The 21368-nt window shown below is 39.6% G+C and overlaps 1 protein-coding gene across 1 annotated transcript in view; it reads right to left on the bottom strand.

The window, feature by feature from the left end:
* Positions 1-2657: 2657 nt before the first annotated feature.
* tgfbr1b (transforming growth factor, beta receptor 1 b) overlaps positions 2658-21368 on the bottom strand; it is a 33370-nt gene continuing 14659 nt past the window's right edge. Inside the window, exons 2-9 of the mRNA XM_077508802.1 lie at positions 20650-20901; positions 19121-19390; positions 16096-16326; positions 13747-13914; positions 12005-12161; positions 9898-10022; positions 9554-9684; positions 2658-8930 (exon numbers count right to left, since the gene is read on the bottom strand). Of these exons, the coding sequence (XP_077364928.1) occupies positions 8805-8930; positions 9554-9684; positions 9898-10022; positions 12005-12161; positions 13747-13914; positions 16096-16326; positions 19121-19390; positions 20650-20901 (1460 nt within the window). The 3' untranslated portion in view covers positions 2658-8804. The remainder of the gene's footprint in view (positions 8931-9553; positions 9685-9897; positions 10023-12004; positions 12162-13746; positions 13915-16095; positions 16327-19120; positions 19391-20649; positions 20902-21368) is intronic.

Below are 21368 nucleotides of genomic sequence, written 5' to 3'. Positions count from 1 at the left end.
CCTGAATAAATATTTTAAAACAAAGCATTTGATTGAGTGCTGGTGTATTTTAAAAGTTACATACAGCTGAATTGCCCATATGAAATGCACTTAAAAAATAAAAAATCAAGACAATGTAATAAGCAGTTTTGCAACTTAACCACTAGAGGGAGCCGCCGTACTACTGTGAGAATCTAGAACATACATGTTGGAAGAAACTGGCTTCCTTTAGCCCGTTCCCACGAAGTTTGAAGTCATAAACTGACTGATAACTACAAACTGTTGGCAACAAAAGTGAGTACACCCCTAAGTGAAACTGTCCAAATTGTGCCCAGGGTCAATATTTTGTCAAGTCACCAGCATTATTATTATTTTTGCCTATCCAGTGCTTTCTATTCCCATTCGTTTGGCTTTCCCTTTCCTCCCTGCTTTTGTGAATAATATTAAGAGATGCCATGGGAATTGCGAGTCGATAGCGAATGAGGGAAACGGATGCAGTGGATCATTCAGGAGGCTTTTTTTTTTTTTTTTTTTTACACACTGCAGCGCTTGCTTACTGCTGCATTACCCCGCAAGAGAGGCCGTGGAGTTCCATCGCCTTCTAAAGCTCTCACAACATGTCACACATTTATTCTGATCGTCTTGTGCTGCAGTGGGCGGACAGATTTCCCCTTTTTGAGGGGGGGGGGGGGGGGGATCGAAAGGCAGCTCAACCAAGTTTCTTGACCTAACATATGCAAGAAGATGGCGTCGTGCAAGGCCAAAACATTTTGAATTCTGCCCAAGTGTTTGTGGGTGATGATGATGATGATGATGCTATCACCCGTGACGTGCACGGCAACGCTAACTGCGCCTCTGGGAGGAGATGGAGAGTGTGCGATGTTAGCTGCGAGGCAGGGAGGGGCACTGTTTGCCCCGACGTGAAGAATTGCTTGTCAAGGCCGCAGAGAGTATGCGGGTGATAGATGGCGGCGTATGGATGTTGGCCCCAATGCGGCTCTGCTTCTTTTGAGGGGCGCACAGAAGGAAGCGGAACGCACAAATGCACTTCTATCTGTATGACTTAAAAAAAAAAGGGGGACATTATATGGAAAATGGACTCCGTGTTGTAGAGAGCCCGATATAGCATAAAGTAGATTCATGTACAGTGGAACCTCGACTTACAAACGTCTCTTCATACGAAATTTTCGAGTTACGAAACGCCTCAACGGGAAAATATTGCCTCTTGTTACGAAAGAAATTTCTAGATACGAAACGCAACATACTTTCGGCTATGGCTATTTCCTACCATAGGTTTCTATGAGCGTAAATACTAGATCGGTGTTTGTGCATCTTTCTGGCATCCCATTGGCTAAGAGGAACCTTTACCATCGGTATCTATGAGCCTAGATACTCGATCGGTGTCTATACAGCGTCCTCATCATTCATCCCGCGGCCCATGAGGTGTTCCGATAGTTTTTCGTAAACGTATGAACTAACGGCCGACGAATTTGTGCAAAAAATTCAAACAATTGGTGATTGATGAAGGCACAGTAAGTCTTTAATTGCGACAAGACGGGCCTTTTTTCTTTTTTTTTTTTTGAAAAAGATGCCTCGCCATACCGGAAGTTTCTATGACGTTTCAGAATTTGTTTAAAAAAATCGCCCAGAAAAAGTGTTCACCAGTCGGGCGTTTGCTCACTAAGATGATGTTTGCCTTGGACATTTCCGAAGGATATTTAAAAAAATAAAAAATAAAACACCCATGGATCAGTTCTTTACAAAATACCAGGCAGAAAAAAAAGAAAAAAAAACACTTCTGAGAGAGAGCAACATGAACCAAAGAGGGCAAAAAACGATGACGACAGCAGTTAAAAAGGTAAATGACCATCATTTTTATTCTTTACTTTCTTTGTTTTTTTTACATTATGCACAACTCTCATTTATTGTGCAATAATCTAATTGTAACATGTATTTGTTATATGTTTTGATGCATTTTTATGCTTTATAAAACATTTGTGTCTGAATTTTGGGAGGCTTGGAACGGATTAGGGCATTTACATGGAAAATGCGTCTCTACTTACAAAATTTTCTACTTAAGAACTTTCTTCCAGAACCAATTAATTTCGTAAGTAGAGGTACCACTGTATTTAAAACCACTTAAAAAGGATACAGGAAGGTGTTTTTTCTTGCTAATTATTATGAGCAAGTAAGTATATCGTGATATAAATCGCTATTAGCGCACCCCATTTACCATTCAGATGAAAATCTGGCTACTTGTGGTCTTATTTGCAATATTAAACGCTGATTTGGTGTAACAATGTAGCCAGCAAAAAGCTGACCGAGTGGACACTTTTTTTTTTTTTTTTGCTAATGTTAGCGTTTAATTCGCACTTTGTGGGCTTTTACGAAGCTACATGATTCAGTTAGCAAATTGGTTGTGTATATTTCAAGGTATACTTGACTCATGTAACCGTTTTCAGCAGTAAGAAGATATTTTCATTTAGTCAAGTTACGTGAATAGTTAAAACCTTATTTGTGTTTATTTGCGCTTTGGAATCGAACCCTTCAGCACACAACAGTCGCAAATCCGGTTCAAAACGGAAACGCCGCTGTGTGTATACAGTATATTTCCAAAATGTTTTATGACAGGATTTTGTAAACATTCAACATATTGTGACAAATAAAAACACCAACAATGTAGTGAAACATTCTTTATTCACACCATTTTCTACTCCAGCTATGTTAAAAGTTAACATGTTTCAGTCCTCTAGTTCCTATGATCTCTCATTCATCTGTACACACTATATATATATATATATTAAAAAAAAAAAAGTCAAGATAATATGTTTAGAAATCCAAGAGGGGTGGCGTCTAACACCACTTTGACTCTTTTTTTTTTTTCTCACCCCTCCGTTTGTTTTTAAGACAAAGAGCATATTGAACAAGGCATTTTGTAGCAGAGCTCAGAATGGGGCTTGACATCTGTAAAGCACTTTTGACTGTACAAGCTCACGTAGAACAACACGACCAAAACGGGTCATACACAAGAGCGTGAATGGCAAAAGTGGAATCGATTCCGTCGACGCTCGGACTCGACACAAACACAACACGAAGCCGCGTGACGGAAAAAAAAAAAAAGAAAAAAAAAAGGTACCACAGAAGAAAGAAAACAAAAACTTCTCTTTAAATTTCTTAAGCATTTCATAGAAATAAAAGAAATCGGAGTAAACAAATAGAGAGCATATTTACAGTGAGGTAAAACACATTGGTCTTTAAAATGGAGGTATTTTCTTTTCAAAAGTGATTTTTTTTGTTTGTTTGTTTTGTTAGTTCGATTATGATGACGATGTTCGGCTTCTGGATGACTTTTACAAAGCAAATAGACAATCGTGCAGTCTTGGCATTTGAAAAAGTGAATGTGAAAAAAAATGTAATAAAGCTTTTTGCTACTTTTAATGCCACGACAGCTTCACTGCAGCTTTTCCGAGCACTTTTGGACCCAAGCCTTCTCGTTGTGTAATATTTAAATCCCTGTAGGTGAGCGGTGGGCTACAACGTGCTCGTTTCCTGAACCGTTTTCCAAGCAACCCGTCCTCTTCACAGTGTGGATCACGTAAGCATAGACACGAAACCTGTGCGGACGATGCTCTGGCGGTTTTTGCATACAAAAAAAAATAGAGAGAGAGAGAGAGAGAGAGGACGACCAGCGTTGCGGATATTTGCACGCTCGCAAGCTGCCGCCGCGACCTTTCGGGTCGTGACGCAGGTTGCGATCCGGCTGGTCGTACGTGCTCGGTTGCTGGGTCGATACATTCACAGCTGTTTGTGGTCTGAGGTGGCAGAGCTGCTGGCATAGTTTTTTTCCGGTATCCCTCTTTTTTTCTTCTTTTTTTAAGCTCTCCAAAGACAGAGCAGGAAAACGGCTACTCGACTAGAAAAGGCATACAGTACGTGTGGAGTATACCTGACAGGCTTGGGACACCAAGTAGCTCAGACAACGCAGCTCACATGTGATTGATAACTGAGAGTTGCAAACAGACCTGAATCGGTTGAATTAAAACTCAGTCAACCGCTTAGAAGTGGGTCATGCTGCAAAAAGTCACTTCTAATTTATAACAAATTGAAGTAGGGCACGGCCAATATGGATTTTGAGGGCGATGGCAATATCTGGCAGAATAAAAGTCCCAATTACTGATAAATAGGCAGTTTAATTAAAAAAATTATATTAAACAAACCAAATGACTTTTTTTTTTTTGGTCCCCTAACATTGGACTGTTTCACAAAACTTGATCCAATCTTATTTGTCTAACTTTACAACTGGAAAAAAACATGTTTGTCACTGTATTTGTACAACTTATTTGTAAATACGTTCAAACGTACTTGTGGGCTAAATGCTAAAAACATGGCATTTTTCCCATAATGCCCTGGGGTACTGACTTAAAAAAAATATTATATTTGGTCTACATCACAGTATAATAATACAATTGAAAATCCCTTAAGTAAACATTGTTTCTTAGTATTTTTTTTATGATTTGATGATAATCTGAAGTGCATAATTCCATTCGGCATTTTTTCCCCCATAACGACACGGGGAATTGACCTGCTCATGTGCATACCCAGTGGAATTATGGGAAAAATGCATAACGAACAATAAAAGAACAAAGCCACAAAACGACTAATAAACAATGGTAATTTTTGAATGCATCAGTATAATATAGGCTAACTGCTTATTTAAAAAAAAAAAAAAACTGAAAAAAAACCTTGCAAGTCAAAATACCCCGTGGCATTATGGGGAAAAAAATGCTACCTTTGTAGCATTTAGCCTAAAAGTACGTTTACTCCACATTAGCAGTACCAGACTTTGCTGAAAGTGTGTTTATCTTTTACTTATGTTGTAAGGTGTTTATAAAAAAAAAAAAAGGCATTTCCCCCCCCCATTTTAAAAGAGCTTATACCTGCTAATTCATCGGTATCCAAGTGTTTCTCAAGGTCCCTGTTTATGCATGCGGGTTTTTTGTTTTCAAGCGTACCTCAGAATTAAATACAAATGAGTAGTTTCAGTCAAGTGAAACCTGAGCTGAGCTGCAAGCTGCAGTGAAGTGTGGCCCTCGTAGCTTTGAGATTAGAGCACATGACGGCAAGACTGAAAAGGCAACAAAAGCATCAAGGACGTGAAAAGTTGCTGGATGAAGACAAGAAGCTCAAATGTAGTGTTTTTTTTTTGTACAAGATAAGTCACCTTGGGCTTTGAAAAGAACACGAAAGAAAGAGTACAAGGCTGCTGGTGACTTTTAAGACAAGAATGACAGTTATCCGAGTTGAGACATACCAGAGGTGCTGCAGTTTTTGTTTGTTGAGTAATAATAATAATAATCCCAGAGAAATTACGTCGCTAATGGAGCACACAAGCCACACAGCTACAGTCCCGCCCTAAATTTTGCTTTTATTCCACCAACATCACCAATCACTTTGTCCTCCGAGGCCTAAGACAGATCAGGCCATCATTCCAGTCAGTAACCTTGTTCAATTTGATAGCGCAACAATATCCACTTTTTTTTTTTTTGTAAAGTGAAATAACTTTTAGTTTTTTTGATATTCTTCAAAATTAACAATAAACGACTACTTGCTATTTGTGGAATATTCCATCATCATCAACTAGGACAGGTATGAACTGCACCAAGTGAACAGACTTCCAACAATAAATCGAGGTGTTGGCACAGAATTGCCAATCCATCACCTTCACCAACAAGCCATGTGATCTATCGCAGGATTAATTACGGATAGAAAGCTTTAGCTGTGTTCCTCAAAAGTCGACCCACAGCAATGTCCAATATACGGGCTTTATAAGAATCTCAAGGCTGGATCATTTGGACTAATTAGAACATTTCAAGAGATTCGATTTTTAAAGACACCATTGATCTTGAGGATGAACAACCAATCAGAGAGCGAATTGCTCAATTTGAGAGTAGATTTGCATCATCAACATGAAACAGAATTACCGGTACTCGATTTTTTTTTAAGCCGCGTGAGGATATTTACATCCAATGCAGCTCGCAAAAAAAGTAAAGTGTGTCGGACAAATACGCAACACGTCACAAAGCTATTAGAAAAAAAACAGACAAATATTGAGAGGTGTCAAAGTGAACACGAACAGATGTGGGATTTCTATTGCCCATGTAAAAAGCTGCATTGATTTCCACGTTTTGGTCTCTGTATTACAATGGCTTTTGGCACAAATAGCAAACATATCCCGTGGCTGAAATGTACAGCAGCGCAATATTGGCAAGAGCACAAACACGACGGCGAAACCAGATGCTACATGTGATTTTGGCTGTACAGTGTACCGACATCCGCTTGTAAAATTGTTTGATTCCGACATTAAAATCAAATGCCAGGCTGGCAACTTAGAAAATCTCATTGGGAAAGGATGCATTTGAGGACTGTTGTATTATACGGATTCAAATTTCTTGATATCGAGCTTAAAGTCAATGTATTAGTCTGCTCTTTAGTAGAACTAGTAAATGAGTGTGATGCATTAGTAACACTACTAGATAGATTATGTTCAGTGGGGGAAAGAAATGCTGCCCCCCCACCCCAACCCCTCGAAAATATATTTTTTTAAAAAGGTAGTTTTAGGAATATAATTTTAATGCCACAATATTATTGCTCCCAGTTAACATTTCATCAGAATTGAACATTTTTGCCTCACTAATAACATGTAGTATGCCTGCTAGTATGCCAAAGTGGCCCTATAGTGTGCACTTGAAGAATGTCCGACAGTATTGGGGGAGGGGAGGGGACTGAATTGTCTTACTCATGAGGAAAAGAGCGCACTAGTACATGGACATCGAGGATACAGAATAAATGCTTAAACAGATTTGTATAGGACTGTCATTTTTAGTTTTGCAAGTTGAAGGGGATGATTTTGATGAGATTGGTGAACATCTTTTGATCAGCTTTTTTTTTTTTTTTCTTCTAGTCAGTTTTGATGACCTCTCACATATGTACATAAAATATCTTGTCATTGGTCCCTAAAGGCTCACAAGGATGACTTCTCTTTTTTTTTAATTATTATTATTAATGTTGTACAAAGTAATCTCACCCCAAAAATATATATACACAACTTGGAAAAACCTATGGCTTATTCTACTTTAAAACGAATATGCTGTTGCACAGAGAAGACAAATGTTTCGAAAGACCACTTTGCACAAACAGAAGTTCAACATGAAAATTTGGAATCCAACAGATTATATACTCAAGGGGCAACATCAGTCATTCTTCGACGCGTTTGAAAAGTTTGATTGTCCCCTGACAAAACGATGAGCGGACGAGCTGTCCGGGTTGTTTGCTGAGGTGTTTGTGTGTTCTCGTGTTCAGAGGGCAGGTCATGAAATGGCACCAAGAGGGTCGAGGCTGGGTTGTTGTTGGCGTTGTGCGCTGTGACGTATCTTTCTGTTCCTTCGGGACATTTTGGGTGTGCATAGAACGAGCTACTGTACGCTCGGCCTCCTCTCTCTCTCTCACACATATACACTCACACACACAGAGCTGCATACACGCCAGAAACAGCAGCTGGCATGAGAATTTTTTTTTTTTTTTTTTTTTTTTTCCCAAGCACTGGCACTTTCCGGTAACAGCTGGACTGAAAGGCATGGCGGCAGCTGATTGTTGTTGTTGTTTGTGATTTTAGCAGAGTATAGAAAATACACATTTATCTACTGTTAATTGCATATGATGCAGCATGTTTGCCAAAACTGAATGAGGTCATCATGTCCAGTTTTAAGTTGTCAAAAGAACAAACAAAAAAAAGTTGCCCTGCCACTCAACGAAAAGAAAAGAAACAACAATAAATTAAACTGACCTTTCCATCTCCACGATAATACACAGGGAGATGGGGAAATAATACATCGGTAAGAAAATCAAAACCTGGTGCAAAATGGGCGCAGCGATGAGAATTTTGCACAAAATTAATACTCTGGTCCGCGAGTCAGTCCTCACTGCTACTCACATCCAACATCTCCGATGATAATAATCATGCTCTAATACTCTTCAACCCGGCTGAGCTTCAAAGAAATTTTTCAAATTGTCCAAGCAGACAATGACTTCATTTTTTGCTGCTCCAAGTACAACCAAACAGACTTCCTGCATTTCAATCTACAATTTGAACAGATTAGTTTTCTTAAACTAGGCCAATTACAAACCTGTGCTTTGTATTTCTCACTGTAGAGTCAAACTAATGATGGTTAACCCAAGACTAGAATGATTAGTGTCGCGGGAGCACTCTGTATAATCGCGTGTTTGTGTTTGTAAATTGTCTCTATGGGTCGGGCTAATGTGACATATCACATTAGAGGAAAAAGGTACTGAATGAATGTGAGTAGCTTCCAGCCTAGTGAAGTGAATCATGAAAGGCTAATATACAAATGAGGCGGCGAGGATGAATATGTAATGCAGCTCAGCGGTCTCTCAGGTGATACCAGCTGAGTGTCTGCTGTTGAATCTACCTGAGGATGTCTGAGCGATGAAGGCTCGTCTGGATGGACTCTCGTCTTGAAGAGTCTTCCTTTCATGAGTCAAGGAGCATGGAGGAAAACGGGCGATGCTTCGTACGCCCGTTCATGGATTCGGGTGTGCAACACACCGACACGTCTTCAGTTCTAAATGCAAAACTCACCATTGAGTGATTTAAGGGTGAGAAACAAGACAACACTGGGGAAATAATGTCTGAGCTTCCCTTCCGCTCCGGAGGAGAGGAACAGCGAATGAATAACGATGTCAATGAGAACGATGTAATGCTAATGATATGGATGCCAGTCAGAAATGCGTGTTTGGTAGTTTGCGGTCTACATCTTGATTCCCTCCTGTTGGCTGAGCTGCGACAGGGTCTTCTTGATCCGCAAGGCCGTGAGCCGGGCGGCGCCGTTGGCATACCAGCACTCTCTCATGATCTTAGCCATGACACGTAACGCCTGCAGAGAGGACAGACAGCAAAGTTTTGACTTCATCATAACGCTATGATGGAGCGAGTCACACATGACTAACCATTCACCTGACGTGAGTTTTTCTATATTTGAGCAGTGGCTCGGACAATTTTTTGGTCTGTGCATGCACAGATCTGACCTGAGCACTACATAAACTAAAAATAAAAGGAAAACAAACAAATTGAAAAAAAGACGAACATTGTTCAGCATTACACATTTCACTCACAGGTTATTTCACAATTTGTATTATCATTGAAACATACATGTTTTTTTTTTTTTATGTATTTAACCAGGAATGTCCCATTGTCCCAAATTATACAAAATAGGTACAAGTTATGGTGTCTGTCTGAAATGCTGTCAATCTCAATTTAAAGTCATTCAAAGAAATAAAAGAAAAGAAAGAAAGAAAGAAAGAAAGAAAGAGAAAAAGAAAGAAAGAAAGAGAAAAAGAAAGAAAGAAAGAGAAAAAGAAAGAAAGAAAGAAAGAAATATTAAAATAAAATAATAGAATAAATGTCATAAAATATCTTAAAATGCTTCCAATAATCTCATTCTCTATTAAATTTTTGTAAAATATTTAATGTAGTATAGAAATATATCATTCTTTTTACCTCGCAGCTCTGCCAGCGGTTGGGAATGTTAGGGCGAAGCTTCTGTTCACAAACCACCTTTCTCATTTCCTCCACTGATGGATCTGACTGAACCAGGTCATAATATGGTAGCTGGTAGTCCTCATGGATTCCTGGAAAAAATATAAAAAAAAATAAAAAATAGGTCAAATTACATGCTGTTCCTCCCCTGTGGTTTGCCTGCTACATTTCTTGGCCGTGTCCCTAATACTGGAGGCGTCAATAATTCTACAAATAACTGTACTCGTGTTCCATTTATCCGTCATTCACGCCATCAATTTGTCAATCGTCCAAGTCAGTTGAGTCACCCCATACCGCCATCTCACCTCCCATGGAGCAGCGGCTGGCAATCTCCCAGAAGACCAATCCCATGGCGTAGATGTCAGCTCGCTTGAAAGATTCAAAGTGTTTCATGTTTATGGAGTCATCCAGTACTTCTGGCGCCATGTACCTGGAAAGAAAAACACAGGTGTGTTATGAATGCCATGTAGGATCTATTCTTTGAAAACTGCCGCACCAATACCAAGCGGTTTTCAAGATTATACATTATTTTTTGGGACTGAAGTCAATGAAACGAATCAAGCTGCTACAAGGCCAGCAGAAACAAAGTCAACACCAACACCAACCAGTCAATACACCTACTTCAACACTGATACAGGACAAATAGGACCAGAGACTCCTTAGTCTCCAGAGCAACAACATTGCTAAATCTGCACAATGCCACAACAGATAAATCAGTATAATCAGTGCTGGAGTCTGTGGGTCGAGGTTTTTAATCTGTCAACTGTCTCAGACTTCTGTGTGGTGTACTTTTTGTTGGCTGTTTTAAAATTAATTTACTGTTTGCCTTAGAAACTCTTGTACTCTGTCTGCAAGATAAGTTTGCCATATGGACAATAAAATATACTGAGCTATGGACTTTGACTGTGTGGTACAGTTTGAGGCCCCCCCCCCCCCCAAAAAAACAAAAAACAAAAAAACGAGTAGATGTTAGCAGAAAAGTAGGCTGCTTCCTGCAGCACTTTTTCACCCGCTACCTTTCCGACATCTCTCCTCACATCTGTGTGATCTGGTTTTCCGTGTGGCACGCAATACAAAACAAATTGCAGAGTGGAAGTTGAGTTTTCCCTTGAGGGATTGTAATCAGTATAACAAATTATAAATACAATTAAAGACCCTTTCAGAGAGACTGTTTGTTGGGCTTTTCAAATAATCAGTGTCAAACAAGCTTTATTAGTTCCCAAGTGGAACACACTCATTTCTAATCACAGCGTATGAAGATGGAACATACGTGTACAAATTGGACCATACAGAGAAACACATATTATAATTTACGCAAAAATAAATAAATAAATAAATAAATAAATAAATAAATAAATACTAAATATTATCATATGAACAAGCTGTGGAAAGAATCATAGCCGTCTAGCATTGCGGAGATTATTATACATTATTGATGTAATAACAATCCATTCAACATTGGCCCAGCATGGATGTGGATGACACAAAACAGGGCCACCCTCCAAACAGGCGAATTTCAGCAAGACAAAAATATAGGGTGTGTTAAGTAGATAGTAATTATTAATTATTGTGGTATTTTGACGAAGGCATGTCAGAGACATATTATTGATCAGTTTTAAATCTAATAAAAAACAGCATTATGTGTCTTCAAATCTTAAAATGATTTTGTTGTTATTGGTTACCCAGAGGGGGGGGGGGGGGGGGGGGGGGAAACTTGCACACTACTGCGTACTATGTATAAAACTTTACAGGTAAAAAGTGCCTTCTACTGGGGAGCCAAGTCAGCACACTGCCTTAGGATATGTACCTGCAATCCCTGGGTGTTGTTTTTATTCTGTCTCTTCATGATGCATTTTTTGACTGGTGCGACTTATACTCCGGAGCGACTTATAGTCAGAAAAATAGGGAACTTGTATTTTTATTTTTTTAAATAACACTCCCATATAGCACCGGTTGAGTGTGTTCCACAGGAAAATTTGTGAACAGCAAAACACAAATAGGCAGGCACAATCTCAAATTTCGCCCGAGGGTGTCAGCTAACGATTGTTAATATGAATGAATCAGTCTAGACGAGTCATGAGCTTAATGTCTTGAGAGTCCAAGTGACCTCATCTGTCAATTAATTGTCTCCCATAGTTTTGGCTCCGACTGACACTGACGTTCCACCATCTGGATTGGGAGGACTGACAACAGTAATGGATGACTGACATGTGGCAACGTCAATTTAGTACTGAAAATGAGGAAAGATGAACCAAAGCCACAAAAATTCATGTTTTCAAAGTTTTTAGGAAGTATTAAAAGTCACTGATCCCCCACAGGTACACACGGCTCAACAAACATCTCACACATATCATCACTTCTCCGACAGCCACTTACAGTTGACCATATAAGTGATTTCCTATGCAGCGTTACCTTTTGGTTCCCACTCTGTGATTTGGAGCGATGTCAATTGTGTCAGTAGCTGAGTCATGTCGAACAGCTAGACCTAAATCTGCAATGCAGCAGGTTCCGTTCTTCTTCACCAGAATGTTCTTTGACTTCAGGTCACGGTGAGCAATCGCGGGTTTACCTGGGGAGAGTCGCAGAGCCAAGATATAGCATTCACTCGCTGAAACTCCATCCATTATGAAATACAGCTGATTAGAAATGCAGAGCATGTCCTCACTATTAAATAAAAGAAGGGAAAGCATAGGAACAACATTGTGGTGCATAACAATAGTGACACCGTTTAAATCCAGAAACCTACATTAGAATGAATGGTTATCTGCAAAAAAAAGGTGGCCAGGGGTGCTTATTTACTCAACCGGAGTATGCTTTTATTTGAATAAACCCCTTTTTGAATAATATTAAACCGCATTACCAGTAAAGTTGATTTTATGGCAAGTGACACGTGTCCCGAAAAATGCAGCAAAACTGCAAAGACAACAATTGCAGTATGTGCCCACTCATTCATGTAATGAAGGGAAAACGAGGAATTAGCAGTACAGGTAACCGTGACCTTAATCCTGGAGTAGCAGACAAAGCTCATCATTGAGCCTCAAGTTAAAATGGCTAAAGTTACTCTAATACTGTCAGCACGTGGACAAAGAATGTTATAAAACCCTGTTGTTTGTTGCGACACTTCCTTTCAACCCTGGAGTTGTTTCCACAAGCTGTTATCGCTAATGTACACGATACTCCTGGCAAACGTGTGCAGTGTTTAACATTCTGAGTCCGACATCTAGCTCTTAATTTAAGTGCTTTGCCTCGCATTGCGCAGCCTGACCTTGGAGTGAACTAAAATTGTGAGGACATCCAACTACTGGAAAGATTGGCAAGGGTTTTACTCTTGAATGTTTTCCACACGCAAATGATCCTTCTTGGTGTAGAATGATGGACTCGCAAATAGTTGGGAAATGGCCTTAAAAACCTTCAGAGTGATGAGGGAGTAACAACACAGCAGCCAAATTGCTTGTGTCGGTTCCCCTTGGCATCATTTTAAACAGATCTAATCAAATAGTAATGGTGTATACTGTATATTTTTCACAGACAGCTGCAGCATTTTTGGATAAGTGAAAAACGTAAGTAAATAATGACATGGTGCAATATGTTCATTTGCTATTTACTAGCTAATTCAAAGAGTGACAGATGCTTTTGAGTTTTGACGCATATCTTAATATTTAAAAGCCAAACCCAACCAAAAATTATGTTCTTTTTTCCTACATGATTGTTCAGTTTTCAACAGTTAACATTTGAGAATATTGTGGCGTGAACCGCTGCACCAAACATGTTTGACGTGGCAAAGTATAAAACAAGTCTTTGACAGCTGGAGAGGCTCTTCAGTTTGCAGCTTTTAGCCTTAGGCAAGTTCAAGTTTATTTCCCGATTTGTGTGTGTAGAAGCTGAGGCACTTTTTTTCGACATGGGAAATAGGTAAGAACTGCTGCTATTTTCAGTTATTTTCATTTTCTCTCTCCGGGCTTGATGCAAAATGTACAAAAGCATTCAACAGCTTTGCTTTATTGAAAAAGGTTATCATCATTGTTGTTTGTTTTCCTTCATTTTGGCATTCATTTGAATGAGGACATTTTATTTGAGGTAATTTGAATAGTCTAGTCGCGCTAGATACAAGGTATGAATATATATATTTTTTTAATATTCATGGTTACTCTTACCTTGTGTGCCGACAATTTCCATATGGAGATGGGCCAAGCCGCTAGCTGTGGACAGAGACAGCTTGATCATGCCTTCAACGGTGACGGTGTAGCGGTTAAGGTAGTCAAACAGAGAGCCGTGCTCATGATAGTCTGACACCAGCCACAGTTGAGTCCATGTTCCATTATCTGCAGAGAACATAACATAACATAACATAACATATGAGAGTTATTTCATCTAGTACAAACACACTTTAAAGAAACAATAATTGTGTATATGTTTCATTTTACAATTACATGAAAGGACTCTTGAAGGCCCTCAAAATTACATTTTAAATCCAGGAAACCCAGCGCAGGGGAGAATTTTTTTCAAAGATCCCTCATAATCATAACGCCAACTAATTGCCATATGAATTACTATTTTTTTAACGTTTCAACCTCAGCTTGAGAACCACTGACAATTTGTAATCAGAGTTAAGTTTTGGGGAAAAGATGCCTTTAAGCGTTGCACTAAGACTTCAGCATGCCTTACTTCAGCCACCATCAAAGTATTAACTCAAAGCAGTAGCAGACGTGGGTGGCGATAATGCGCACCAAAAGTTGTTTGCCGACTGCCAATAAATGTCAGAAGATGAAAGAGGAAGACGGAGACGAGCCCAGACTATACTAATGGAGCATTTCAGTGCAATGCCAGCCAAAGATTTATAATAAGGTGAGCCAGGAGTTTACTGCAGCCACAGGTTGACTAGAGTCAGCACTAAGATTTTAGAGTAATATTTACACTTGGAAGAATAAAGAATTGAAAAAAAAAAAAAGTCAGTCAGTCTGGTTGAAGAACGAACTCGCGTCCTTCAGCTTGGGAGCGTGCCAATCTACTCCCTTAGCCACTCAGGTCATGCTGTGTGTTAGTATATCGCTTGTGTCAGCTGGAATCCTCCTAACCGCATGAGACCAACAATTTTTGGTCTCTTGGAGTTTTTGGACTCATCTTGGAGATAAACAGTAGGAGAGGCATAGCTCAGGTGGTAGTGTGGCAGTCTCCCAAACTCAAGGTCATGAGTTCGTTCCTCAACCCTTGAGTGACTTTTATGTGTATTTTTTTTTCCAATTCTTTATGTATGTATGAGGGTAGCAGAACAGTAATGAGGTGTGTTATAGTGTGACAGAGGAGTTTAAGTTGTTGGTAGAACTATATCAGGGATCAACTCTGAGCCCGTTCCTCTTTGCAATTGTTATGAATAGGCTGACTGATGAAGTTAGACAGAAATCCACATGGACCATATTACTTGCAGAGGATATGATCTGCAGTGAAAGCAAGGTGGAGGAACAATTAGAAAAGTGGAGGTGTGCACTGGAAAGAAGATTAGCAGAATGTGTGTGAATGAGAGGGGTAGAGGAGGGCGAGTGAGGCTACAGGGAGTAGTGATAGTGAGGGTGGATTCCAAACATACAAATTCCGTGTAAAAAATCCAGGTTTAAAACTACTTTTCCCCCCATAACTAAGATCGCTCAAATTTAAAGCGTTTTTAAAGATTGTTTTTGAAATCCTGTTCTTGCACTGTACATTCTTTTAATTTTTGGTAAGCTTTTTTTGTTTCCTTACTTTGCTTTTTAATGTCTTTTGTTTGCAACTGTTTTAAAATGTTGTACTTTTATTTATGTGAAGCACATTGAGTTAACGTGTATGAAATGTGCAAAATAAATGAGTACTATAAATACATACAGTATTTCACATAGGTCCGGTGTACAAAAATTACTCAGCAAAGTGTTTTCTCTCTTTTCTTTCACTGGCTCACAAGGCCCATCTACATGGGCAGTCAGTAGAGGGAATAATAAGCCATCATTACATTGCACTGCACTGCACTGCGACAGTTTCTTCTAGCTGTAGACCTGTGTTTGTGTGTTTCTTCTCACCTTTGATTCGCAACTCTGTAATCGGAAAATAACACGCAGGAGAAGACGTGTAATGTTGCATTCTATGTCTATGTTTGTGCGTGTGTACCCGCATGTCTTTTTTGCTGATGTTTAACATTGTGTTAATGTCTACTTCATCTTCACTGGGGAGTTTTACTCCTCCACACTGTCTAGCAGTCTGCCCATTCCAACCAACAACCGCCTGCACGACTTCACCTTAAGCAACAGTTCCCTTTGTACAGTAAAATCTCAAGGCTCACCTGTATTCAAGCTGCCAACGCACATATTTGCAGATGAACGCATTCTTAGAAAAATCTATTTTTAAGGAACCTTGAATTGTTTGCTACGCTTTGAGGCACCCTATCAAACTTTCAACATCTTATTCCTCTCTGATACAGTAATGTCCTTGTATCCCGGATGCTGAATGTGAACTAGCATACTCTTGGAACAGCTCACCTTTGTTGTCTGCGGCGATGAAGCCCAAAATGTTCTCATGTCGCAGCATCACGGTTTGGTAGATCTCGGCCTCTCGGAACCAAGACCGCTCCTCCCGCGAGGAGAAAATCTTGACGGCCACTTCCTCACCACGCCATTTACCTCGCCACACCTCCCCAAAACGCCCTTTCCCTATGCTCTCCTGGAGGATGATGGTCCTGGCAATGGTTCTCTGGACAAGAAGTGGCAGGCCTGTAGAAAAAGCAGATGGCCATTCCAAATTTTAATTGCTGGCATCAATGACATCAAAAAAAAAAAAGAGAGACAGTGAAAAATGTCATGTATTATTTAGAGGTGGGAATCTTGGGGCACCTCACGATTCGATTGCGATTACGATTCAGAGGCTACGATTCGATTATAAAACGATTATTGATTTCCCCCCCAGGCAGCAGAAAAAAAACAATGTATTTTTGTGCTTTTAATGTTCCGTACATTAGTTACAAAAATAGTACAAAAGTCCTCTCAGGCCTACATAAACTACTATTTCAGTATCAAGTTAACAGTTCAAAACAGTAAATAAAATACTCAAGTCCTCATTCTGTAACAACAGCTTTTAAGTATATTCAGTCTTCAACAGAATAAAACATAGCATTGAGCAAAAATATATTATTTTTATCCACTCAAAAGTGCATTGAGGTATAAATGAAAGACAATGTGAACTACTACTTCAATACAAACGCCTAAAAAAAAAAAAAGAAGTGCTTTCCTGCTTTTTAAGTTGTGTAAAGATGAACATGTAAACATTAAAGTTTCTCAGAGGTACAAAAAAAAAAAAAACCCTCAAGTGCTTTTCTGCTTTTTAACTTGTGTAAACATGAACGTGTAAACATTAATGGGATCGTTCGGCTTTTTTAACATGAATCTCAATTTGATCCTCACCTCCCGTGTGTGCGATCAGCACTGACTTCTTTCTGACAGCGTTCGGTGACACCAGTTCTGGTTCGACGTTGGACGAGAAGAAAATAAAAAAGAAAATAGTCCAGCAAGCTGGCTGGGGTCTCGGAAATAAAGCGTTTTTCTTCTAAAAACTTTTTTGTTTTCAAAAGCGTGATACATTTCCACCACAATACTCTTTTCTAAATAAAGTCAGACGCCATTTCCGCCAGCCACTACTTTTCTGTTCGTTCGTTCGTATCACTGCGCGGCGCCCCGTAGAGCGCTAACCGACGCACTGCAGCCAGTTAGCTGATACTTCCGCCTGAAGTTGTTTGCCTTTTCGGAGCAGGTCTGATGTCACGAAGAGGTGGGTTGGTCAGCTCAGCCATGCTTGTTGTTGTTTTGAATCTCGAGGCGTGAGTTGTGGATGTGTACTCTCGGTCCGTCCCAAAAAGCGTCCCGAAGACCGCGCGCGCTACTGCGTTTCAGTTCCGCGTACTTTTCGCTCGTTTCGCTTCCCTTGGCATATTTATATAATCGGAATTTGGACGTTTGTGAATCGTTCTCGATTGTTCCACGGCCGAATCGTGAATAATCTAAGAATCGGAAATTTTGCACACCTCTAGTATTATTACATTTACAGGCTAGGAAATTAAACCGCTGAAAAGTTTGTCAAGCTCACATGGTTCAATCACAAATTTGGCAAATGTGAGAATTAATTTAAAATCCTCTGCTGGTACTTAAGAGACCCCACACAAACACAAACGCAAACAGTCTGACTGGGAAAAGTAATTAAAAAAAGCCCACAGAGCTATGACACACCTCACATTTACACATTGCACCAGTCACATGCACAATTGCACATTGTGCAATATGGCGTAAATAGCTAGAAGGACTGGATCCAAGCACACTCTTGGCAGCATGCAAGAGGTGCCACACTCTCCATGGAGAGATGACTGAAGCCAGAACAGATACTCTAAGCATGTGCGTGAGTCTTGTCTACTACACAGAGAGGAAGTGTAAATTAGGGATGTTTGATGCCACTTGTTTTCAGACCCATACCAGTATCAACTCCTGAGTAGTCACTGATCCCAAGTACTGATACTGATATCACTAGCACTTTTGATACCTAAATACGGGGGCTTTCGTAATTCTTGATAAACCGCAGCGTTTTTTTTTTTTTTTTGCTGTTTTCCATCCAAAATTGCAATAATATGTTTCGTCGTCCCCCCAAAAAATATATTACTTTATCGTTCGCCATTGCTTTGTGATTCTAAAACGTACGTGTGACGTAATATCCGGACAAAACGTGCGATGTGTAAACGATTTTGTCGACATTTATTCGCAAAACCTGTTTCCATAGCTAAAGTTTACATTTTCCTCTTTTCGATACGCTTCAAAATCCACCTCGTAAAAACTTTTTTTGTGAATTTTGGGCCCCCTTTCGAATTTGTAGTTCCATTCAGCTTTATTATCACATGTCTGGAAAATTTGAAAAGAAATTGGTGGATGGAAACCTGACTAATTTAGAGTCATTTAGGGATTGCATAGACAATGAAGATTTAAAATTTAAATAACTACTTCTTGCTCTTCTGCATCATTTGACAGCAATTTGTGGCTGGCGATGCAATTTATTGCCAGACATTTGCATTATTTGCAAAAAAAAAAAATAAATACATTGAAAAATGCTAAGTCAACCTCATGTGTGGCATTACCACGAGTGAGTCCATTAGATTTCCTTGATTTAATGTGATATTAAAGTGGAACTCCACTAGTCCAAATCAATCTAAAGCTCTGATTCAGGGTACATAAAGGGATAATATAAAAAGGAGTGCCACCCTCTTGACCTGCTGAGTGTTAAAAATGTGCCCTTGGTAACCGTTAAGTGATTTGGTATAAAATAAGAATTACAAGCAGACATGGAGAGAGATGCCAAGAGATGTTATTTTAACACCTTGGTCCTTGTCTTATTCACACTTGAGCTAAATTATCTGAAGTGCACCAGATTGTCTTTCCAAGCAGTCTTGGCTGTTTTTTTCCTGTTTTTGTTCTCAACAAAACAGACAGCAAGACAATGACAAACAAAATTAGAAGGTCAGTAGCAGCATACCTGATCCTGAGCCCGAGGTGGTCATATCATAGATGAGGTCCTTCAGTGTTGTCCCAACAGTGATGAAGGGGTGGTCCATGGAGGGATCCTCCTCGTTGGGCACACGGTGGTGGTGGTGATGGTGGGCCCCTGCCCCACCGGCCCCCAGCCCCCGGTGGCTATGGCAGACATAGAATGCCAAAACGAGCAGCAGGCAGAATATACACACTGGCCCGGCAATTACTGCAGCAAGAGCCACAGGTCCCAGAGATGGAGTTTTTGTAGTGGGGACTGAAGGACAAAAGAACACACAGACAGGATATTAAAAAAAAAAAAAAAAAAAAGAGACATGAATTGACACTTCTCAACAGGATCAACTAAGGATAAGGTTCTGTTGTGAGCACACAGTTGGACAGCCTGACATTTGTGGCAGAAAGGAAGACAAAAATAAGCTTCTGTCCATCAAGGACAATTTATGCAGTAAATAAAAGTGACCTCAAATATTTTCGAAAAAAAAAAAAAAATACAACAACTCAGAAAGCAATTTCAAACCATGTTAGTTCCAGGAAATTGAATAGCCTTTGATGCCTCACTGTCAGATTAGCTATTGTAAGGTGTCTACTTTTGGGATAAACAGAAAAACGCTTGTGATTTATTTTCCTGGGTGCTGAAGTTATCTGTGATCGTTCATCAAGTTTGGTTGAAAGAAATGTTAGCTGTAATTAAGACTCGCTCACAATTAAACTTAAAAACTTTATTTTTAAATTTATGTTGTCTTATTCAAATTATATAAATCAAGCCGAATATTCTACACAGTTTGTGTAGACCTGAGCTCTGTATTCTACGGTTATGAGCAAATGTCTGCTGCACCTTTTGTTTGGTAAGAGGATGACAAAAAAAGCACTCGGGTCAGCCTAATTTCAGCAAACACCGCAGGATTAACTCAGCGTGTGCTTTGTGTTTTCATTTCAGTTGTTTTTTAAGGGAAAAGGATGGTGGTGGAAAGGGAAAAACACAAGAAATAAAGTAAACAGTATCCCTGTTGAATTTTCAAGTGTTTGTGTTTGTTTCAGCGTCAGTAAACTAGTTGGAGATTATGATTATGATTATGATGAGTTGGTGCATGTAGTTCGTCATCTGTTTTCTGGAAGAAATCCTGGTTCCTCATTTTATTTTGTTAGGTTGTTTTTGGTAGGTCAACTAGAATACATCATGTGCTTTTCAGAACGGTGTCCTTCAATTGGAATTTCCCACGTACATTGTTCATTGGGCCTAAGGTCTTTACTATATACATGTTATATCATATCGCTTGAGGACAAGAAGGTCAGGGTTAAAAAATGTCTGTGAATATGGAGGTTGGATCGGGTGGAGCAATCAAGAGTACATTTGTAGCATTTTTTTTTTCTCATTTGTTAGCATCTGTTTATGCTGTTGATTTAATTTTACAGTCTCCTCATAAAATGCCATTTAATACTCAGTCCAAGCCACCTGGGGAAAAACTGACAGTGCAAGCTCCTTTTGAAAATATGCAGTATTATGTGTGGTCTCACCAGGGAAAACGGTGAGGTCAGGGTCCTTGTTGCAATAATCGGTGGTACAGCAAATCGGATAAAGGCCTGTGTCATGCTTGATCGATGGGGCACAGATGAAGGGTCGATCCCGCGGGAAGAGTTCTTTTTCGGGAACACATTGGCGCAGCTCCGTCGTCAACCGGTTGCCTGTCTTGCGGATATTGACGAAACAGACGCCATCTGTTGTACAGCTCGAGTTGGCACTGCAGCGCTCACAGTGACATTGGAGGCCTGTAGGGAAAATAAGGAAGAGGAAATGGGTGCTAAGTTACAAATGAGGTGAAACTATCCAAACAAATGTCTTTAATAGACAACACATTTTCACTTTGTCCCTTGAAAGACAAATCAATAATTTAGCACCACTTGGGGAACCATTCACAGACTGTGATGAAGGTGTAGGATCGGATGCACGCTTATTGTCAACACTTTGACCTACACAATTAAAGACTTATGGTAACATCTTCCACTAGTCTTACTACTACTACCAATATCAACACAGGCATTCTTATTAAAAGTACTGAAACAATTAAAGCAGCTGTGGGAAGGTAGGCAGTTAACACAACATATTATATTACAAAATATTTTTTCAGCAGCGAGCGCTGCACGACAAGTGTGTTTTGTGAACATTCGGGTATGGAAACTCCCTGACAGAATGAGACGGTACGTCACTAAAATTGTCATTTGGAATGTTTGCTGTT

The sequence above is a fragment of the Festucalex cinctus genome, chromosome 20 (genome assembly GCF_051991245.1).
Source record: "Festucalex cinctus isolate MCC-2025b chromosome 20, RoL_Fcin_1.0, whole genome shotgun sequence".
Lineage (NCBI taxonomy): Eukaryota > Metazoa > Chordata > Actinopteri > Syngnathiformes > Syngnathidae > Festucalex > Festucalex cinctus.
The sequence above is the reverse complement of the archived record's forward strand: the minus strand, read 5'-3'. Positions and strand labels throughout refer to the sequence as shown.